This window comes from Elgaria multicarinata, chromosome 19 (genome assembly GCF_023053635.1).
Source record: "Elgaria multicarinata webbii isolate HBS135686 ecotype San Diego chromosome 19, rElgMul1.1.pri, whole genome shotgun sequence".
Taxonomy (NCBI): domain Eukaryota; kingdom Metazoa; phylum Chordata; class Lepidosauria; order Squamata; family Anguidae; genus Elgaria; species Elgaria multicarinata.
The window spans coordinates 15,383,556-15,405,308 of record NC_086189.1 but is presented as its reverse complement, the minus strand read 5'-3'; the positions used below and the strand labels follow the sequence as shown (position 1 = coordinate 15,405,308).

Genomic DNA, 21,753 nt, shown 5'->3' with positions numbered 1-21,753 from the left:
AGCAGGGGAATTGCAAACTTCCTTACTTGTTTATAGGCTCCATTTATTTTTAAAACAACAAGGTGTATTTGAGGAGTCAACAAGGAAAGACAGGATTGACCCATTTCTTTCTTTCTTTCTTTCTTTCTTTCTTTATCCCCCGCCTCGCTCCTCCACAAATGGGTTGTGAGACGCTTTGGGTGGTAAAGTGGATTATAAAATTGGCAAAATAAATGTAATAAATATATACGGTGGGATGCAAACTCGGGCTGGAGGGTTCCCGAAAACCTTTCGTTGCTGGGAATAAACCGCATGGGATGGAAAATCCAGAACGCATTCGGCCTGCTTATTTGTTTTCCCTAAAGTAGAGATGGCAAATTTGTATATTTGGAGTGGGCCAGGGCCAGCTCTAGGTTTGAGGGAGCCAGCGTCAGTGCCCCCCACAGGTGCTGTGGGCAGACCTAGTGGTGAGAGCAGCGAGCAGCATCCTAAGAACATCAGAAGAGCCCTGCTGGATCAGACCAAGGGTCCATCTAGTCCAGCGCTCTGTTCACACAGTGGCCAACCAGCCATCAGCCAGGGATGAACAAGCAGGACTTCTTCTTCTTCTTCTTCTTCTTCTTCTTCTTCTTCTTCTTCTTCTTCTTCTTCTTCTTCTACTACTTCTACTTCTACTTCTACTTCTACTTCTACTTCTACTTCTACTTCTACTTCTACTTCTACTTCTACTTCCACTTCCACTTCCACTTCCTCTTCCTCTTCCTCTTCTTCTTCTCCTCCTCCTCCTCCTTCTCCTTCTCCTTCTTCAGAACATAAGAAGTGCCCTGCTGGATCAGACCGAGGGTCCATCTAGTCCAGCACTCTGTTCACACAGCGGCCAACCAGCCATCGGCCAGGGATGAACAAGCAGGACATGGTGCAACAGCACCCTCCCACCCATGTTCCCCAGCAACTGGTGCACACAGGCTTATTGCCTCGAATACTGGAGATGGCACACAACCAACAGGGCTAGTAGCCACGGATAGCCTTCGCCTCCAGGAATTTATCCAACCCCCTTCAAAAGCCATCCAGATTGCCACTACCATCTTGTGGTAGTGAATTCCATAATTTAACTCTGCGCTGTGTGAAGACGGACTTCCTTTTATTTGTCCTGAATCTCCCACCCATCAGCTTCATGGGAGGACCCCATTGGGTTCTAGTATTTTGAGAGAGGGAGAAAAATGTCTCCCTGTCCACATTCTCCACACCATGCATCATTTTGTACACCTCTATCATGTCTCCTTTTAGCCTCCTCTTCTCCAAGCTAAACAATCCCAGCTGATGTAACCTTCCCTCATAGGGGAGATGCTCCAGCCCCTTCATCATTTTAGTTGCCCTTTTCTGCACTTTTTCCAGCTCTATAATATCCTTTTTTAGGTGTGGTGACCAGAACTGTACACAGTTTTCCAAGTGTGGTCGCACCATAGATTTGTATAAGGGCAGTACGATACTGGCCGTTTTATTCTCAGTTCCTTTTCTTAAAATGCCTAACATGGAGTTTGCCTTCTCTACAGCGGCCGCACACTGGGTGGACATTCTCATCCAGCTGTCCACCACAGCATCAATGCTCTGAGGAAGCCGCCATTTAAAATTCCCCACAATGCCCCGGAGTGACGCTCCAGCAGGGCATTGTGGGGCATTTACATGGCGTCTCCTCAAGGTTTAGCCACCGGGCACTCTGATTGGAGCCTGTTTTACAGGCGACTCTGTGTGTGGGTCCATACTTCAGTAGCGGGCCTGCCAGGGCACGGAGGTTTTCAAAAGCCCGTCTAGTTAAAATCAGAAGAAAACCACGGCGGCGCAATCGCAGCGACCAGGTTCATCTGAAAGCCACTTGAGTTCCACGGGATAAACGACTTTTAATCAGTTTTCAGAATATACAAGCCGTTCCTGACAGCTGCCGGGGGTGGGGGGTGGGGGGGTGGGCAAGGAGGAGGGGGAGAGGGCTGCCGTGTTGCCGTCAACCAGCTGCTTCCATTTCCATCGCAGGTATTACGCCGTCCTGTGAACCGTGCCCCCCCCCCCGAAAGCACTCTCTTGCCTTTGACCCGCGGAAAGCGCGGGTCACGTCGAAGAAATGTTGGCCGGGAGGGAGTGTTTACAACAGGGAGACGTGAGGAGCGTTTTGCTCTTAAAAGGACCGAGTGTGATCCCTGCGCTGGGGAATGTGTTTTGCAGCTGGGAACAGCTGTCCAGGAACGGCTGGGCGAGCACGATCCTCCCGTGGAGGAGGTTGGTTCCTGGCCAGGTGGCGGGATCCGGAGGAGCGGTTCCTCTGGCTGAGAGGCGGAGGCTGGGTGAAGAGGAATCACACATTGCCTCATTTGGGACGGGTTCAGGGTTCCTGGGAGGGGCTTTGGGATATTTTGGGGGGGCAGTCTCTAGGAAGGAGACCCTTAGCCGGAGAGGGGGGCATTAGACTGAGGACTCTGGCAGTAGAGTCCAGGTACCTGAATTCCTGCCGGGTCGGTTCACAGGTAGAGGGAGCTCTATGCTTTTCTTTGGATCCTGGAGAGGTTAACGTAGCTCAGCCTCCTCCAACCTGAGGCCTTCCATACGTTTTGGACTACAACTCCCAGCATCCCCAGTCACCACTACCTTACCTCCTACACCACCAGTGCTTTCAAGGCCTTGAAGCACTCTCCAAAGACTTGAAAGGTTCCCACTCAGAGGAGGGCCAGGATCTCTTCTCGATCCTCCCAGAGTGCAGGACACGGAATAACGGGCTCAAGTTAAAGGAAGCCAGATTCCAGCTGGACGTCAGGAAAAGCTTCCTGACGGTTAGAGCAGTACGGCAATGGAATCCATGACCTAGGGAGGTGGTGGGTTCTCCCTATTATTATTATTATTATTATTATTATTTATTTATATAGCACCATCAGTGTACATGGTGCTGTACAGAGTAAAACAGTAAATAGCAAGACCCTGCCGCATAGGCTTACAATCTAAGGCTTTTTGCTTTATTCACTGCGGTTAAAGCCATGGTTTAAGGTGTCTTCTGAACAGGGCCAATAGGAGACAGGGCAAGAAGAGGAAGGGGCTGCCAGAGATGCGAGGAGAGACGTGAGAAATCTCAGCCGCTACTGGTGCTTACTGTCTTTAAGAGGCAGCCATCCATCAGGGATGCTTCAATGCTTATAGGCCCCTTCCAACTCTATACCGCTCCCACGGCCAAAGGACATTCAAGCGACCTCACGAGCCAACGGAGACACACACCAGGGCTTATCAAACCTTTCCATGCAAGCAACGTCTTAGCTTGAACAGCTCCTGGCACCAAGCGGCAACACAGGCGCACCCCGCCTCGGCCTGCCCCTGCAGCTGACCACCAGCTCATCCGTGAGTCATGACCCGGGACTCCTGCCTCCAGCCCATGTGACGATCGCCCAGCTGCAGCCCCTCACACCAGAGGGGCACTGGCCTTATAATACTCTTGCCACAGGCTTGGGCACCTCCGCAAGCCCTAGAGACCCCCTGTGCCTCCCTTCCTGCGAACCGGCACGTTTGAAAAGCCTGAACATGGCCATGGTTCTGCCTTTGGCCCCTCCAATCTCTCTCGGTTGCTCCGGACTTTGACTTGGGACTGGCCTGGATCGCTGCGTTGCTTCCAACGAACTGCTTGCATACCGGATCCTGCGGCAGCCAACCCCCCGGCCAGCCCCAGCAGCTGTCTGCCCCATCTTGATGCCTTCTAGAGCTGGCTGCAGGCATCAAACAACCGGCAACGAATTTCCCCACAACAAGGTCTTTTCTCTGGCAGCTGGAATGCTGTAAGTCCATGTGCCACGACACAGGCTCTTTACAACCGGCCTGTCCGCGGACACTCCCTGCTCCAGCTAAGCACCACCACTTTATGAGCCCGAGGCGAGGGACAAACACCACCTTTCTACAAACTCGGTGGAGAAAGGGATTAAACAGGAAGAATTTCAGGAACAAAATAATGCGCTGTGAATTATAGGTGCTGATGGCGAATTACCGTATTTCTTCAATTGTAAGACGCCATCGATTGTAAGACGCACACTAATTTCAGTACCACCAACAGAAAAAAGCTTTGATTCGAAGAAATAATAATGATTCTAAGACGCACCCCGTTTTTAGAGATGTTTATATGGGGGGGAAAAGTGCGTCTTAGAATCGAAGAAATACGGTAATGTCAGAACGGGTGTTCTATGTATATAACTGCAGGTGATAAATGCCGAGGAGACACGTGGGATTTTTGTGGTAGTAAAACAAACGGAATAAAAATGTATTTCAAGGTTCACAAACTTTGTTTCATAATAAAGCTTTTCAGACCCTTGTCAAAACCTCTCGTCCAATCCTTTCTCTCTTCTCATACACACTTTCCTTTCTTTCACACCTTCACTCTTGAACTTTCTTTATTATCAGGATTGTTTAATATACACCGAGCCTCGTGTGGCGCAGAGTGGTAAAGCAGCAGTTTCCGCAGCTGAAACTCTCCCCATGGCCGGAGTTCGATCCCAGCGGAAGCTGGTTTCAGGCAGCCGGCTCGGGTCGACTCAGCCTTCCATCCTCCGGAGGTCAGTAAAATGAGTACCCAGTTAGCTGGGGGAAAGGAAATAATGGCCGGGGAAGGCAACGGCGAACCACCCCGCTATAAGGCCTGCCAAGAAAACGTCAGAGAAAGCTGGCGTCCCTCCAAGAGTCAGTAATGACTCAGTGCTTGCACGAGAGGTTCCTTTCCTTTCCTTTCTTTAATATACACCAACTGACTATCAAAGACAACCCTCTTTAACCTGATCCTCTAGTTCTCCCTTGAACGAAAGTACTTTAAAAACACCCCCACTATCAACCTCAGTCATCCCCTTGTCTATCCTCCTCCCCGCTCCTAAGACATTCAATCTCCACCCAATCAGGTCAACATTGTAAACACAATAGACTTACAAATCCTAGACATACATTAGGGAACTGACTTGTGGGGTGTAACGCCACAGTCCATGCCAAGTAGGAGTAGACATTGCTCATGGCCCAACGTCCACTGCCGTGTGCCTCCATTCCTCTTTCCAAAAAGCTTTCCAAAAACAAACCACCCAATTCAACTATTAAGAACAACAACACACAGAACAAACTAAATACTCCAATGATAGGAGGGACAGTCAAACCAACGCAGCACCCGTTAAAATCCCAAAGAACAAATAAGGTGGGATGTTCAACAGGGGCTTGCGGCCCTTGGGGTGCATGGGCCTACAACTCCCATGATCCCTCACCGTTGGCTAGGATGGCTGGGGCAGACGGGAGTGGAAGTGTATTGTATTTTACACTATGGTTTTATACTGTTGTTTTATACTTTGAATGTTTTTAATTTTTGTGAACCGCCCAGAGAGCTCCGGCTATTGGGCGGTATAGAAATGTAATAAATAAATAAATAAATAAATAAAGTCCGCAACATTTGGAGGGCCACAGGTTGGACGCCGCTGCACCAAGAACAGGGCTTTTTCAGTAGTGGCCCCAACACCCTGGAATGCCCTTCCCAAGGAAGTGCTCCAGCCCCAGCCACTAGATGGCGATAGAAAACAGGCTAAAATCTGGCTTCTACAGGAGATCATTGGGTAAAGTTGGGTAAATCTCTGCGCTGTCCTTTCGGGTTTCTGTTCTTCGGCGCTTTTCGCTCCTGTTCAGCTTTGCTTTTAGTCGGCCGTTTGAACTTTTGTCATTGCTTTATAGTTCCTGCACGCTTTAAACGCCCTTGTTGCCCTTGGTAATTTTTTTTTTGCTGCATTTAGTTGTTTTATTTGTTGTCCTTTTGCTTTAATTTATGTGTTGCTAGACACCCCAGGTTGTCTTTGATAAGAACGGAGGGATTCTCTATCTTGAAAATAAATAAAAGAAAAGAAGGCGCAGCAAGGACAAAGATCACTCGTCTGAAAGCCTTGGAAGAAGAGAACAGCCTTGGCTGGACGCCTGAAGGCCACAGATACTGGGACTTCACAAATAGGGGGGTCCATGTGCCCTACGTTATTGAGGTCAGTTTTCTGTTTAAAAGGAGTTTCAGTAAATTCCTGGAGGCGAAGGCTATCCATGGCTACTAGTCCTGTTAGGTAAGTGCAACCCTCCAGTATTCGAGGCAATAAGCCTGTGTGCACCAGTTGCTGGGGAACATGGGCAGGAGGGTGCTGTTGCACCATGTCCTGCTTGTTCATCCCTGGCCGATGGCTGGTTGGCCACTGTGTGAACAGAGCGCTGGACTAGATTGACCCTTGGTCTGATCCAGCAGGGCTCTTTCGATGTTCTTTCAGACCATTCTCAGCCCTCTGAGCAGAGATCTGTCTTAAACTGGACATGGCAGGGACTCAACCCAGGGCCTTCTTCATGTAAAGGAAAAGCGCTGCCCTGAGTATGGGCTTTTGGGAAAGCATCAGGGTCATGACTGCCGAAGAGTGGGCAGAGAACCAGAGGGAGCTAACACTCCCTCTCGCCTTGCTCCTCCTTACGCCCATCGCAACCGACGGAGTTGGAAGCAGTATCCAGCCGTAGGGTCTGAAAAGCCATTAACCTCCAGACTCCTCTAAGTGATGGCCAGGTTCACAGAACTCCCACCGGTTCCTCCAACAACCTGCAGTATCCTCCACATTCTCCTAGACCGTGCCCAGGGTTGGGATTTCCCCTCTGAGCGAGCACGGTGGCCCTCGTTTTTGTTTGACCATACTTTTTATGGCTTTCGCCAACAAGACACAGAGGTCAGATGAATACCGAAGAAAAGCGACGGATGAACCCGGTTCTAGTGTTATGATACAGGGCAAAAAAATGTTTTCCGTACACACTTTCTCTACCCAGTGCGTAATTTTAGATACCTTTATTCTGTCCTCTCTTGTTTGTCTTTATTCTGTGCTAAAAGGTCCCAAACTTTGTTACCTTTCCTCATAAGAGAAGATTGAGGGGAGACATGATAGCACCCTTCAAATACTTGAAAGATTGTCCCACAGAGGAGGGCCAGGATCTCTTCTCCATCGTCCCCGAGCGCAGGACACGGAATAACAGGGCTCAAGTGACAGGAAACCCGATTCCGGCTGGACATCAGGAAAAACATCCTGACTGTTAGAGCGGTACGACAATGGAACCAGCGACCTAGGGAGGTGGTGGGCTCTCCCACACTAGAGGCTTTCAAGAGGCAGCTGGACAACCATCTGTCAGGGATGCTTGAAGGTGGATTCCTGCACTGAGCAGGGGGTTGGACTCGATGGCCTTGTAGGCCCCTTCCAACTCTACGATTCTATGATTTTATTAGAGAATACCTCTAGTTTTGCATGGCTGGGAGGAATAGTACAGCGGGGTTGGCGGGTGTCCCACTGTTTTTGAAAAGAAAGGGGGCCCAACTTGAAGCTTAGAAGGGAAACCCACCAGCCCCACATGTTCCCAGTAGGATGGACGGCCCGTTGCTCCATCAAGAGCTCTTCGCCGCGTCAGTGAAGGGGGGGGGGGCGTTTTACAAGCATAGGATTCGGTCCAAACCTTTAAAAAAGATTCATGGGGCCTTATTTGTCTAATGGAAAGCTGGAAGAACTCTTCAGGCCCCGTCTCTGCAGCCAGCCTGGTATTTTTACGAGAGGGGACGTTCCATTTCATCTTGGAACGGCGGCCACCTCTTTTAGTGAAATTGAATGCCCTTTCTGCAATGTCGGGATTTTAAAAGGTGCGCGTGCCACGGACATCGTGCGCCACCCCCTCCCCCCCCCCCCACGCACAAATGACTGGCTCATGAATGTTAGAGAAGAGCTAGCGTCAGACGGGAGCCCCAGAGGGCTGGCAAGGTTACGCACCCTGGAGCAATAGCATTCGTGGTCCCTCGAGGCTATCGCTTTCATAAAGAGGGTCCGTTTCAGATGGGACGTCGAACGGGAGTCCCTCTGGAACCCTTTGGGACAAGCCCTCCGAGAGCAGAGGATGAAAGGAAGAGAGGCAATGTGATCTTCCCACCGTGCTTTGATCCGCAGAAGGTCAGAGATTCCAAGTCTACCTCTGGCTCAAAGGACCTAAGTCCGTAGCAGCGCCCCAAAACGGCACTGCTCGGACGAGTGGTGAGATTTGCCCCATGTCTCAATGCTAAAACAAAGACAAACATTGTATTGGGCGTGTCTTTGACCTATTTCTTTTTTGGGGGGGGGCTTGCCCTTGCTTGCTCCCCCCCCCCCCAAAAAACACACACATTGCTGCCTATGGTTTCAGGTGCCTGGACTGAGAAATAATGTTCAGAGCGAGGGTTGCCACTCTGAGTAAAAAAACGCTAGGCTAGACCTGGGATGGACAATTTGTGGCCCTCCAGATGGTTTGGCCTACATCAGGGTTTGTACAACATCCACTGGTTGGAATCACAGCATTATAGAATAGTAGAGTTGGAAGGAGGTTTTTCCTGATGTTTTTCCTGACGAGAAGGATCTTGGAATTGTTGTAGATCACAAGCTGAATATGAGCCAGCAGTGTGATGCGGCTGCAAGGAAGGCCAATGCTATTTTGGGCTGCATTAATAGAAGTATAGCTTCCAAATCGCGTGAGGTACTGGTTCCTCTCTATTCGGCCCTGGTTAGGCCTCATGTAGAGTATTGCGTCCAGTTCTGGGCACCACAATTCAAGAAGGACGCAGACAAGCTGGAGCGGGTTCAGAGGAGGGCAACCAGGATGATCAGGGGTCTGGAAACAAAGCCCTATGAAGAGAGACTGAAAGAACTGGGCATGTTTAGCCTGGAGAAGAGAAGACTGAGGGGAGATATGATAGCACTCTTCAAATACTTGAAAGGTTGTCACACAGAGGAGGGCCAGGATCTCTTCTCCATCATCTCAGAGTACAGGACACAGAATAATGGACTCAAGTTAAAGGAAGCCAGATTCCAACTGGACATCAGGAAAAACTTCCTGACTCTTAGAGCAGTACGACAATGGAATCAGTTACCTAGGGAGGTGGTGGGCTCTCCCACACTAGAGGCCTTCAAGACAGCCATCTGTCAGGGATGCTTTAGGGTGGATTCCTGCATTGAGTAGGAGGTTGGACTCAATGGCCTTATAGGCCTCTTCCAACTCTACTATTCTAAGATTCTATTAGGCCAGCAGAACCCAAGGTCCACCAAACCCACGAAGCATGCATCGTGGACCCACGTTTGGTTTCGGCACTCAGCCCAGGGCTGGAAAGGCAGGCCTGCAGAAAGCTGGGCGTTGCCCAGGCCTGCCCCACGCCCTTGCCCTTCTCTTCCAGGGGCAGGAAACGTGACCTGCTGGGATCCCACCCCCCACCCTCCCCCAGCCCGGCTCTCCTTTGCCAGACGCGCAGCTGAGCACGCAATAGGTTAACTACACAGAAGATAAAGTACGCGGCTTCGTTATTTTTCATTACCATAAGAAAACATCCATTACGTTTCCCTACTTTATGAACGCGCATCGGGGGAATCCATTACGACAAGAGCAATTGCATCCAGTTCTCCCGCAGCCAGCGGGGCGGAGGGGTGTGTGTGTGGGGGGGAAGGATGCGAAAAAGGAAGCGGCAGCCGGGCTTTCGGAGGGCGACGGCAAGGCGGGCGCGGAGAAAGAGGGGGAACGGCGACAGAAAAAGAGGGATTGGGAAAAAAACCCAAAAGCCTAACAGATCTGCATAGCCATCGCCTGATTTATCCAGCTTGACTTCAACTAATTAAACATCTGCCTCTAGAATTTCCTCAGTAGATTTATCATCCCCATTCGGTGACAATGACTGTTTGTTACTGGCTCCGTCGCCCGCCCGCCCCCCCCCTTCCCCCAAAATCTTGCTAACGTTCATGGAAACTTCTCCGGGTTTCTTCGGTGGGGACGTGACAGGGAAATGATGCAGTATTCCCATTAACCTCCTGCTGCTGTCCTTTGTGGAACGATCGCCATCCGTCCTCCCCATTGAAGGAGATTTTATTTAAAAACCCAAACATGACACGCTCGTCCTCTGCGAAATAACTGGAGGGAATGAGAAGGCGTTGGGATCTTCCTGGATCAGTTCAGCAGGCAGGTGATCCCTTTGAGCACTGGTTAAGAACATCAGGACTCAAGAAGAGCCCTGAGGCTGGATCAAACCAAGGGTCTATCTGGTCCAGAGCTCTGTTCACACAGTGGCCAGGCAGCCGTTGACCAGGGACCCATAAAGCAGGACATGGTGCAACAGCACCCTCCCGCCCATGTTCCCCAGCAACTGGTGCACACACGCTTACTGCCTCCAATACTGGAACTGTCTCTGGTATTTTGGGAAGCCCCTCCACCCATAGAATCATAGAATAGTAGAGTTGGAAGGGGCCTATAAGGCCACCAAGTCCAACCCCAGCTAAGTGCAGGAATCCACCTTAAAGCATCCCTGACAGATGGTTGTCCAGCTGCCTCTTGAAGGCCTCCAGTGTGGGAGAGCCCACAACCTCCCTAGGTACTGGTTCCATTGTCGTACTGCTCTAACAGTCAGGACGTTTTTCCTGATGTCCAGCTGAAATCTGGCTTCCTGTAATTTGAGCCCGTTATTCCGTGTCCTGCACTCTGGGAGGATCGAGAAGAGATCCTGGCCCTCCTCTGTGTGACAACCTTTTAAGTATTTGAAGAGTGCTATGCATGCAACTCCTTTGCTGAGGGGACTGCACTGGCTGCCTATTCGCTACCGGGCCAGGCTTACTAGTGTACAAAAGCCCTAAACAACTTGGGATCTCTCCTACCAACCTGCCCAGTCATGCTCCTGGTGGTTCCATATGGACCTATAGCCCAACTTGAGCCCACCAGGAGAAGAGCCTTCAGCGTGGTGGCCCCTTTTCTTTGGAACTCCCTGCCTCTGGAAGTCAGGCAAGCGCCTCCTGAAAACAACCCTCTTCCAGGAAGCATTCCTTAATTGACAGCCCTCTGTACCCTGGGCAGACTTTTATAAAGGGAGTTAGAGGGGGGTCTCCACTTAGTCTCAATTCTCTGCCCGTTCAAACACATTTGGGCAGCCGTGGTACGTTGATGAATGGTGAATTTTAGAAAGATCTATTCCAATAGAATTAAAATGATTTTCCATCACGCTCACAGTATTTTCCATGAAAAAATGGTCATTATCCATTTGTACGCCCATTTATTGACTCCACTGGTTTCTCGCCCCCCAACCCCCCCAACAATAATATATCTCACAAATTGCAAAGCAAAGACTTACTCAGCTGCGGTCATTTTTAGCAAATGTAGCTTGTAATAAATCTGTTTGTAGCCTTGTTTTCCCCCCCTCCTCCTTCTTCTGCTGATGGGTTCCACCCAACGCGAGATCTAACGCTCGGGCATTTTCAGAGCCCCGGCGGTTCCTTGGCATGTCAGGATCAGCTCGGCCTTTTGCTGGTAGCTTCCTGACTTGGGGCACTAGTATCCTCCCGAGGCTCTGCCTGGCTCTAGCCCAACCCCTGCAAATGGCCCATTGGCTCCTCCTGGCCATGGCGGGGCTATAAATGCCTCTGGATCTTTGTCTGGGCAACAGCCAGGCTTGAAGCTTGCTGGCCTGGCTCGCTAACTGACCTGGCTCGCTAATTGGCCTGGCTCGCTAACTGACCTGGCTCGCTAATTGGCCTGGCTCGCTAACTGACCTGGCTCGCTAATTGGCCGGGCTCCCTAATTGTGCTCCAGTCACCTCTGTTGGTTGGCCTGTCTGTTTCTCCACTATCTCCCTGTGTACCCGCTACCTTCCCTATCCACTCAGCTCCCCTGCTTGCACACTTCTTCTAGCCTCCCTTCTCAGCTTTGATCCTGGGCCGCCTCTAAACTGACCCTTCTGTATATTGGCCCCTGAGGTCAGTCCCCATCTTGCTGAATTGCAGCTCGGGTCCCCCACGTGATTGGCTAGCCCACCACTAGTGCAATGCCATCGCATCAGAAACTGCAGACTGGCTTCCTTGACACAGTTGTCAGACGTCACCAGGAAGCTCGCAGTGCTAAGTCAAGGACCTCTCTGTCGGCAAGTGGATAACTCGAGACCGGATGGCCAAAGAGAGGGTTTCAGGCCAATGCAATGGAGGTTTCCAGACTCAAGAGTCTTTCTCCCACCTCAACACCTACTGACCTGACTGTTTCAGGCTCTGGCCCCAGATGAAAGCATTACCACTGCTCCTTTTAATTGTGAACTCCGGTGGTAAGTGCCGACAAGATTGTAGCCAAATAGGGCCACTGGGAAACAAGAGGGTAGTATCAGCATGGATGGGAGAACCCTAAGGTTTAAGGAAGGACAATCATCATCATCTTCATCCCTAAGAAACAGCCCCCATTCCTCAAAAACAGACCAATGAGAACTCAGCATACTCAACAGCTGTGGAACGGATAGTCATAGCTGGGAAAGAAAAATGGAACACTGGAGGTTAGGGTAGACAGGAGCACATAAGAACATCAGAAGAGCCCTGAGTCTGGATCAGACCAAGGGTCCATCTAGTCCAGCACTCTGTTCACACAGGGGCCAAGCAGCTGTCGACCAGGGACCCACAAGCAGGACACGGTGCAGCAGCACCCTCCCACCCATGCTCCCCAGCAACTGGTGCACCCAGGCTTACTGCCTCTAATACTGGAGGTGGCACATAGCCATAAGGACTAGCAGCCATTGATAGCCTTCTTCTCCAGAAGGTCATGCTGGCATGACACAATTATGCTGGCATGAGCTTCTGGGAGTTGAAGTCCAAACATCTGGAGATCTATTTTCTGCCCACCCATGGTCTAGTCTAACCCATACTCAAAGCAGGACCTCCAGCCCAGGGTGTGACTACACCATCCCAAAAGGTGCCTTTCGAGGCCCTGCCTAAATATCTCCAGCAAAAGACAACCAACCACCTTCCAAGGTAGTCTGTTCCATCACTGGACAACATTAGGAAGTTTCATCCGTTTCGCTGAAATCTGCCTCCTTGCAATTAGATCTATAGAACACGTCTGCTCCATCTTCTGCGTGAGAGCGCTTCAGAAAAGAAGGCAGCGGTAATCTCTCTCTTTAATCTCTCCTTGGCCCTACCTTATCTGCCCACTCCTTAAGAACGTAAGAAGAGCCCTGCTGGATCAGACCGAGGGTCCATCTAGTCCAGCACTCTGTTCACACAGTGGCCAACCAGCCATCGGCCAGGGATGAACAAGCAGGACACGGTGCAACAGCACCCTCCCGCCCATGTTCCCCAGCAACTGTGGCACACCGGCTCACTGCCTCAAATACTGGAGGTAGCACACCGCCATCAGTGCTAGTAGCCATGGATAGCCTTCTCCTCCAGGGATGAATCCAACCGCTTTTTCAGGCCATCCAAATGGGTGGCCATCACCTCATCTTGTGTTAGCAAATTCCATAGTTCAACTCTGCGCAGTGTGATCTCTCATGGGATGACCCCTTTGGGTTCTAGTATGATGGGAGAGGGAATAGTAGCAGAATGCCCCGTTCGGAGGGCACGGCTGGCGGAAACCTCGAACAGTAACACTCCTTTCGGGAGGGAGCATGCTCTGAAACGTCATGTTGCACAGGCCCTGCTCGCACATTTCCGAGGATCTCACAGGGTGCGGAGTCCCAAGGTTCCATTTGTCACCATGGACTCGATCTGTCACTGCTAGACTCATGCTTGAGGAGGCTGGTAAAGGTTGGGGGCGACGAGGCCCAGAACGGCATTTTGATACAAAAGTCAAACGAGGAAAGGCTGGGAAGGTCAGTGATTCCCAAAAGGTGACTTCCAAAGAGAGAGAGAGAGAGAGACTTTAATGCTTACAAGCCACAACGGCCATTTACGCATTTCAGATTTAAGCCGTCATAAAGGATGTCCTCTGGTTATCCATCAAGACCCAACGGTGGTCAATGTTGGGAGCGGCCTCTATATGAGACGTACCAGACCCCGGTGCCCTCCACAAGTGTCGGACTGCAACTCCTGTCACCCCCCCAATGGGCACACTCGCTGGGCATGATGGGAGTTGCAGTCCAACACATGTCGAGCAACAGGTGGGAGAAAGCTGCTCTGTGAAGAACCAGACCGCCCGTCCATCTGACCCAGGGGTGCAGAGACTATTTCAGCTCGAGGGATGGATTCCATTCTGGAGAAGCGCTCGTTCCAGCAGTAGGTGGGGCCAAAGGAAAAAATGGGCGGGACCCAAAATGCAACAACAGCAACAATAATAATCCAGCACATATTAGCCTAAAGGAGAAGCATTTCAACCTTTTAGAAGGGGGAACAGGCTGCACAACAAGTTGAGGAACCCATGAAGAACTGGTGGTTGGAAGACAGGAGTGGGGCCCACTGAATGTTGTGGGGCCAGATTGGAACCCTGAGGGATTGGAAGCCTGAAGTGCCCCACCTCTGATTTAACCGGATCCTCTGACTTGCAGAAGCTCTCCAAGGTTGGAGCTGGAAACCCCTCTCAGCCCTGCTGAGATCACAGACTCAAAATGGCAAAGGATCAATGCACAGGAAGGCACATATGCTGCAACATGGCTTGGGACCACAATACCTGACGGAACGGCTCTCCCGACATGAACCTACCCGTACCCTGCGCTCAACATCTAAGGTCCTCCTCCGAGTGCCTACTCCAAGGGAGACCCAGAGGATGGCAACAAAGGAGAGGGCCTTTTCAGTGGTGGCCCCCCAATTGTGGAATGATCTCCCCGACGAGGCTCGCCTGGCACCAACACTGTTATCTTTTCGGAACCAGGTTAAGACTTTTCTTTTCTCCCAGGAAGTTAACAACATATGCTGAAGTGTTCTGGGGTCATTTTTTAACTGACCCCAGAATAGTTGTTTTAAATGGATATTGCTGCTTTTATTCTTTTGATGGTCTGGGCCCGATTCAAAGTGCTGGTATTAACATTTAAAGCCCTAAACGGCTTGGGGCCAGGTTATCTGAAGGAACACCTCCTCCCATATGTACCTGCCTGGACCCTAAGGTCATCCTCAGGGGTCCTTCTCCGCAAGCCCCTGCCGAAGGAAGTGAGGCAGGTGGCTACCAGGAGGAGGGCCTTCTCTGCTGTGGCACCCCGGCTGTGGAATGAGCTCCCTAAGGAGGTTCGCTTGGCACCTACACTATATGCTTTAAACGCCAGGTGAAGACCTTTTTATTCTCCCAGCATTTTAACAGTCTATAAATTAATTCTAACTTTGCTGTTTTAAATTTGTATTTTAAATTTGTATTTTTGCATTGCTGCTGTTTTTTTTTTATCTTGATTGTGCTTTTATATTGTATTTTATATTGTGGTTTTGTACTGTTGTGTTATACTTTGAATGGTCTTAATTTTGTGAACCGCCCAGAGAGCTTCGGCTGTTGGGCGGTACAGAAATGTAATAAATAAATAAATAAATAAATAAATAAATAAGCAGTAGCTAACGCTGCTGCTTTGAATCAGGTAGGCAGGGGAGCAACGTTAACAGGTTAGCGAAGCAAAGAGTTCCGCTGTTCCCAACTAGCTGGGCAAAGGAGAGGGGGAGACGTTTGACCCCCGGGAAACAGGTAAAAGTCACCTGGGAAGAAAGCAAAAAGGAATGAACAAAAGGGATGGGTGTGGTGTGTGTGTGTGTGTGTGGGGGTAGAAGGTGTTGAGGGGACTGGGGGGGGGAGAGAGGGAAAAAAAAGAGAGAGCGAGCAGAACACCATTCATCGCGGCTAACGACTTGTTCATTATGAGTGATGATGGATAAAGACTTCTCACGCTGAGATGAAATCAAGATTTATATGCATTGTTTCCTCTCTCAACTTGTGGGAAGATCATCATCATCTAATTCTATCTCTGCGGCCAGCGATGGGCATCCGGAGAGCCGGTTATCAAACGGCGCAGTCAGCTGGCAAAAGCCGGGGACGTGCGGCTGGCACATCTGGCCCGAGCCGCCAACCGCCGAGGGTGAACAATGACGCCTGGCGGTGAGCCAAATGGCCTGCAGACGCTAGCAGGTTCTCCGCTACCACCGCCCCTACCAATACTCTCTGTTCTCTCTCTCTCTCTCTCTCTCTCTCTCTCTCTCTTTTTTTTACGAGAATCAGATTTTCATTGCTTCATTCAATTGCTCTCCACTGCCATTTTTTACGGCTCTTATCGTTCCCCTGGAATATGGCCTTGAGACAGCTCATCTGTGTCCTTCGCTGTGTTATCTCTTCTAACTTTTATTAAAACTTCAGCTTTCATCTGAAGATAGCTAATTAAATCCGTGACAGATTATAGACTCGTTTGAAGAAGAACTGGGAAAAGGTGGGGGGGGAGGGAGAGAGGCGGAGTGGTGCACAAGTACTTTTTCTAAACAGAACCCTGGGTGGGAAATTATGTTTCTTTCCCCAATGCAGTTAAAACTAAAAGGGGTGTGTGTGTGAGTGTGTGCGGAAGAATCAGAAGCGTTTCATTCATTTAAGCGAGACAAGATGGTTATCTCCACCCTGGTCTATCGATAGGTTTATATTAAAGCTCTTTGTGGCATGACAAGACCCCGTGCCATTTCTCACCGTAATTATTTCCCCGTGTCGAGAAAGGTTTCCTCAGCCGTGGGGGCTTTAAGGACAGACCTGCGAAGGGGGACTCCAAAGCCCCGTCCGGCGCGGCCATCCGGAAGGCCGTTCCATGATGAAAAGCAGGGAGACCGAAAGCTCGCTTACTTTTCAAGCCTTTAGAGAGTTCTACGGAGGTTTTCACAAATCTATTTGTTTTATTTATTGCATTTCTATACTGCCCAATAGCCGGAGCTCTCTGGGCGGTTCACAAAAATTAAAAACCATTCAAAGTATAAAACAACAGTATAAAACCATAATATAAAATGCAATATAAAAGCTCAACCAGATAAAAACAGCAGCAGTGCAAAATTACAAATTTAAAACACCGAGTTAAAATTTATTTATAGACTGTTAAAACGCTGGGAGAATAAAAAGGTCTTCACCTGGCGTCTAAAGGCATATAATGTAGGTGCCAAGCAAACCTCCTTAGGGAGCTCATTCCACGGCCGGGGTGCCACAGCAGAGAAGGCCCTCCTCCTGGTAGCCACCTGCCTCACTTCCTTTGGCAGGGGCTCACGGAGAAGGACGCCTGAGGATGACCTTAGGGTCTGGGCAGGTACATACGGGAGGAGGCGTTCCTTCAGATAGCCTGGCCCCAAGCCGTTTAGGGCTTTAAATGTCAATACCAGCACTTTGAATCGGGCCCGGACCTGGACTGGCAGCCAATGAAGCTGGAAAAGGACTGGCGTGATGTGGTCTCGTCGGCCAGTCCCTGTTAGTAACCGTGCTGCCCTGTTTTGTACCAGTTGAAGTTTCCGGACCGTTTTCAAAGGCAGCCCCACATATAACGCATTGCAGTAATCCAAACGAGAGGTTATCAGAGCATGGATCACTGTAGCTAGGCTATCTCCGTCCAGATAAGGGCGCAGTTGGTATATCAGCCTAAGCTGATAAAAGGGGGGGAAAGGCTTTGAAAAGCCTAAAAAGATACTTAATAAGGAAGCTTTTTTAAAACGGCCTGCAACATCTGCCACAGCCCGATCCGATGTGCGTTACACTGAAGTTCGTCTCTCCGAGTTCAGTGCTGCTTGCTCCCAAGCAACTGCGCAAAAGAACGCAGATTCCAGCCTCCGACGCATCGCTTCTGAACGGCGGTAACTCAGGATAGAGAACGGAGCAGCGCGATTTGTGAAAACGAAGAGCCGCTTTGGCTGGAATGGTTCTTCCGTTCGATTTACAAACGTGAGAAATGAAGGGATGCCACTGCTTGTGAAAATGCCCTGAACGTGTGGCTGCAAGCCTATGATTTGTTCCAAAATCGTTTCTGCCTGCATGCAGCTTTTTAAGAAACATGCAACGGGCATATATTTATTTCGGGTCTATTGGACTCCACACCGGCGTTTCAATAAGGGTTTGTCTAACTTGCATAATTGTTGATGTAATGCATCTAATGCTTCTTTAACTTATATGTTTTGGCAATGCCCCGTAGTTGCCCTCTTTAGAGAGGAGGTTATAATAAGGATAAACTTTATACTGGAACAATCTATAATATGGAACAATCTCCACGTCCTCCTAACTTACTTACCGGCTTCTTGGAAGTTATCACCTGGTCAGCGCAAATGGATCATCAGAGCTCTAATATGGAACTACAATATGGAACAATAGAAACATAGAATCATAGAATAGCGGAGTTGGAAGGGGCCTACAAGGTCATCGAGTCCAACCCCCTGCTCAATGCAGGAATCCACCCTAAAGCACACTTGACAGATGGTTGTCCAGCTGCCTCTTGAAGGCCTCTACTGTGGGAGAGCCCACCACCTCCCTAGGTCACTGGTTCCATTGTCGTACTGCTCTAACAGTCAGGAAGTTTTTCCTGATGTCCAGCCGGAATCTGGCTTCCTTTAACTTGAGCCCGTTATTCCACGTCCTGCACTCTGGGAGGATTGAGAAGAGATCCTGGCCCTCCTCTGTGTGACAACCTTTAAAGTATTTTAAGAGTGATATCATGTCCTCCTAAATTACCTACCGGCTTCTTGGAAGTTATCACCTGGTCAGCACGAATGGATCGTCAGAGCCCTTATGACAGCCAAAAGACTTATCCGACCACATTGGAAGGACAAATTCACACCTCTCCCATAATGCAATGGATCGAGGACCTAATAATATTAGCAACTTTTGAACGAGTGTTAGATAGACGCAACTTGCAAGTGGATAAATACGCGGATATCTGGTCTGCTTTTCTTGAAACCTTTGTATAACACTCTCCCTTTTTCCTCCCGAACAGTACATACGACGGAAATGATTATAATTTTATATACACAATGTATGGGGTCGTCGTCGGGTCGTCCCCCCCCTCATTTTCATGATGCGTTTTCTGTTCTGTTTGTTGATATTCACAATAAAAAAAAAGTTTTTTTAAAAAAATTAAAAAGAACAGAAACGTGCAAAGGAGCACAGAGGTCTTCCTCTGAAAGCTTAAACCTTTCTGAACGTTGAAATGGCCCCAACGTAAGTCTCTGGCGCATGACCGTCGCGGGCCTTTGACAATTTTGAGAGTTCAAGTCCCATTCAACTTGCGTTGACGCTGCACAGAGTCCGTGCTGCGTCCTCCTCCTTGAAAGCAGCAAGCAGGATGACACCTTTACCTGGACCATCCTTCACCGCCATTGATATTAATGCAGCTTTGATATCAACGCGTCACTTTGTCCCGCTTCCAAACCGTGAGGCTTGGTGCGCGCACCGTGTGGGATGATCACGGGATGTCTGACAGCGCCAAAGCGCACCCGTTTCTCCGTTACGAAGTGCTATTGCGTTAGGCAGAGACGGATGTATAGATTTGCAGCTTCAGTTCCTAGCATCCTACGACACTAATTCTAAAAAGCGTACGGATCAATTATGAAACAGAGGCTGCTTGATATAGACATGCAAGACCTTCAAAGTGCTGCTCAGGTTCCATGCTCCCCCCAGTCCCTAGGCCTACCAGTCTCCTTTTGCAAAGACGGGGTGCCCTACCTGCACTGGTTAACAATCCCCAAATACAGGACAGCATTCTCACTAGCCAGACTTAACGTCCTTCCCTCTAAACTTTTAGATGGCAGATACAAAAAAAAATCCTTCTGCTCAACAGATGCTGTCCCTGTAACAATACTGAGGTGGAAACCGTATCACACATGCTACTGTCCTGTAGATTTTATCAAGGGGCTAGGAATGATCTTCTGAACCCCGTTTTACAACCCTTTTGCTGGTCACCGAACTGAATTCTTAATGTCCCTATTACTTCGGAACACAGACAAATCAACCATCAAGTTTTTGAACTTGGCCATTTCTATTAGATCCTCTACGACGACGTGTCTTTTAAATAGCTAACTGTACGCTTAGGGTTTCTGTATGTAACTTTTGTTGGAATGGTCTATCGACTGCCAATAAATGGCTGCTGTTGTTGTTGACAAAATGGGCGCTAATGATCACAAGGCCAGGAATCGGAGGTTTGCTGCAGATATGTAACGATCACGAGACCAGGAATCGGTGGTTTTGACCGGCTGGGGGTTAGCATCTTTGCAGTTAAATACCCGGAGAGGATGTTCCAACTTGCGTGTTACAACAATAATGGCGAGACATGCCGGCTGGGGGCAGGGAACCAACCGACCAGTATTTGTGCTACTCATTGGGAAAAACAAATTAGCGATTTTCCATGACTAGAGCCTTCCTAAGGAAAGGAATGAAGGCACCAGCGGCTGATTTGCCAACCCCTCCGTTGCCTCGAGAATTACTGCAATAACAGCCCCCACCTGAGCCTCGCTGGGATCCTTTTCTCCGCTTCAAGGCCTTTTGCAAAACGTCCTTCATGGTGACCTTCATGCTGTCCACCTGGATAAGCGAGAATCCATGCGCAGCATTTCTGCAAGACACAGAATGGGAGAGAGGGAGAGAGAGTGTGACACATGCATAGACACACAAATGCTGGCCCCACGTAATTGCAAAACGGTCACCAGAGGGCAGCTTGTGGCAGAAGAAAGTCTGGGGAGTGTTTCCTGGCGCTGGATGGTTTTAAGGCCTGGGAAGGTAAAGAACACGTTCCTGAAGGCAGGAGGGACTCGTGCCATGCAGAGGGCTATGGGTCCAGCACAGCACCTTCGACTGGACACGGAACGCAGCTCTCAAAACAGAGAGGTTTTCTGGATAGGGATAACCTAGCTTCAGTCGTCCCTGCTCTGGTAACCTCCAAATTTGATTACTGCAATGCCCTCTACATGGGGCAGCCCTTGAGGATGGTTTGGAAGCTGCAGCTTGTGCAAAATGCAGCGGGCAGATTGAGAACCGGAACCAGAAGGTTTGAACATATAACACCGATTCTGGCCCACTTGCGTTGGCTGCCTGTACGGTTCCGAGCCCAATTCAAGGTGCTGGTTTTAACTTATAAAGCCTTACATGGCTTGGGACCACAATACCTGACGGAACGCCTCTCCCACCATGAACCTACCCGTACACTGCGCTCAACATCTAAGGTCCTCCTCCGAGTGCCTACTCCAAGGGAAGCTCAGAGGATGGCAACAAGGGAGAGGGCCTTTTTGGTGGTGGCCCCCTGACTGCGGAATGATCTCCCCGATGAGGCTCGCCTAGCGCCAACATTGTTATCTTTTCGGTCCCGGGATGCTGCATAGCAGTGTTCCAGCACTGGGAAGGGGGGAAGGGGGTGGAGGGCGTGTGTGCACTGACCCTATTACTCTCCCATGAACGGGCCCAACTTGGGCTGACAATGCAATGACGTTCATTTTTTTTTTTAAAAAAAGCCTAACTCTGAACTGAACCAGGATGTGCGTCACCTATCGCTCCATATACTGCATTTTAGTTGACTTTTGACTACACTAAAAGAAAGTTTTGTGATGATAATAATAATAGTACTAATAATAACCTGCACCCCTGTACTCTACTTACCTTTTAGACCAAAGCACCTGATCTAAAGGCACGAGAGCATCTGACGAACCAGACTCCTTGCCCACAAACACTCAAGTGACGACAACGTTATTTGTCTTCAAGATGCTACAGGGCTGTGTGGGTTCCCCCCGCAACAGATTATGCCTGCACATCTGGAATATGTCCCCGACACACCTGTTGCCAGGTACAGCGTTGGACCCAGAAGCTCCCCAAGCAGAGAAAAATGAGATCTCTCTGGCAAGATGTACGAGGTCGGCCCAGAAGCGACTTCCAGAGGTTTTATTCCTGCCAATCCGTATCGTTGGCTTTACCTTGTTGTTTTTAGTTAATTGCTTATTTGCATTGCATGTTAAGCTTACTTTTTTTTAAAAATAAAACAAAACACAATGATGTTTCGCTGTTCTAGGTGCAACAGCAAATGAG

General features: G+C 49.6%; 1 protein-coding gene across 3 annotated transcripts in view; it reads right to left on the bottom strand.

The window, feature by feature from the left end:
• The window catches only part of MAPKAP1 (MAPK associated protein 1), a 176,328-nt gene that overhangs the window by 54,165 nt on the left and 100,410 nt on the right, over window positions 1–21,753 (bottom strand). For all 3 annotated transcript variants that reach the window (XM_063144547.1, XM_063144546.1, XM_063144545.1), the window contains exon 7: window positions 20,184–20,293. In XM_063144547.1, coding sequence (XP_063000617.1) covers window positions 20,184–20,293 — 110 coding nt within the window. The remainder of the gene's footprint in view (window positions 1–20,183; window positions 20,294–21,753) is intronic.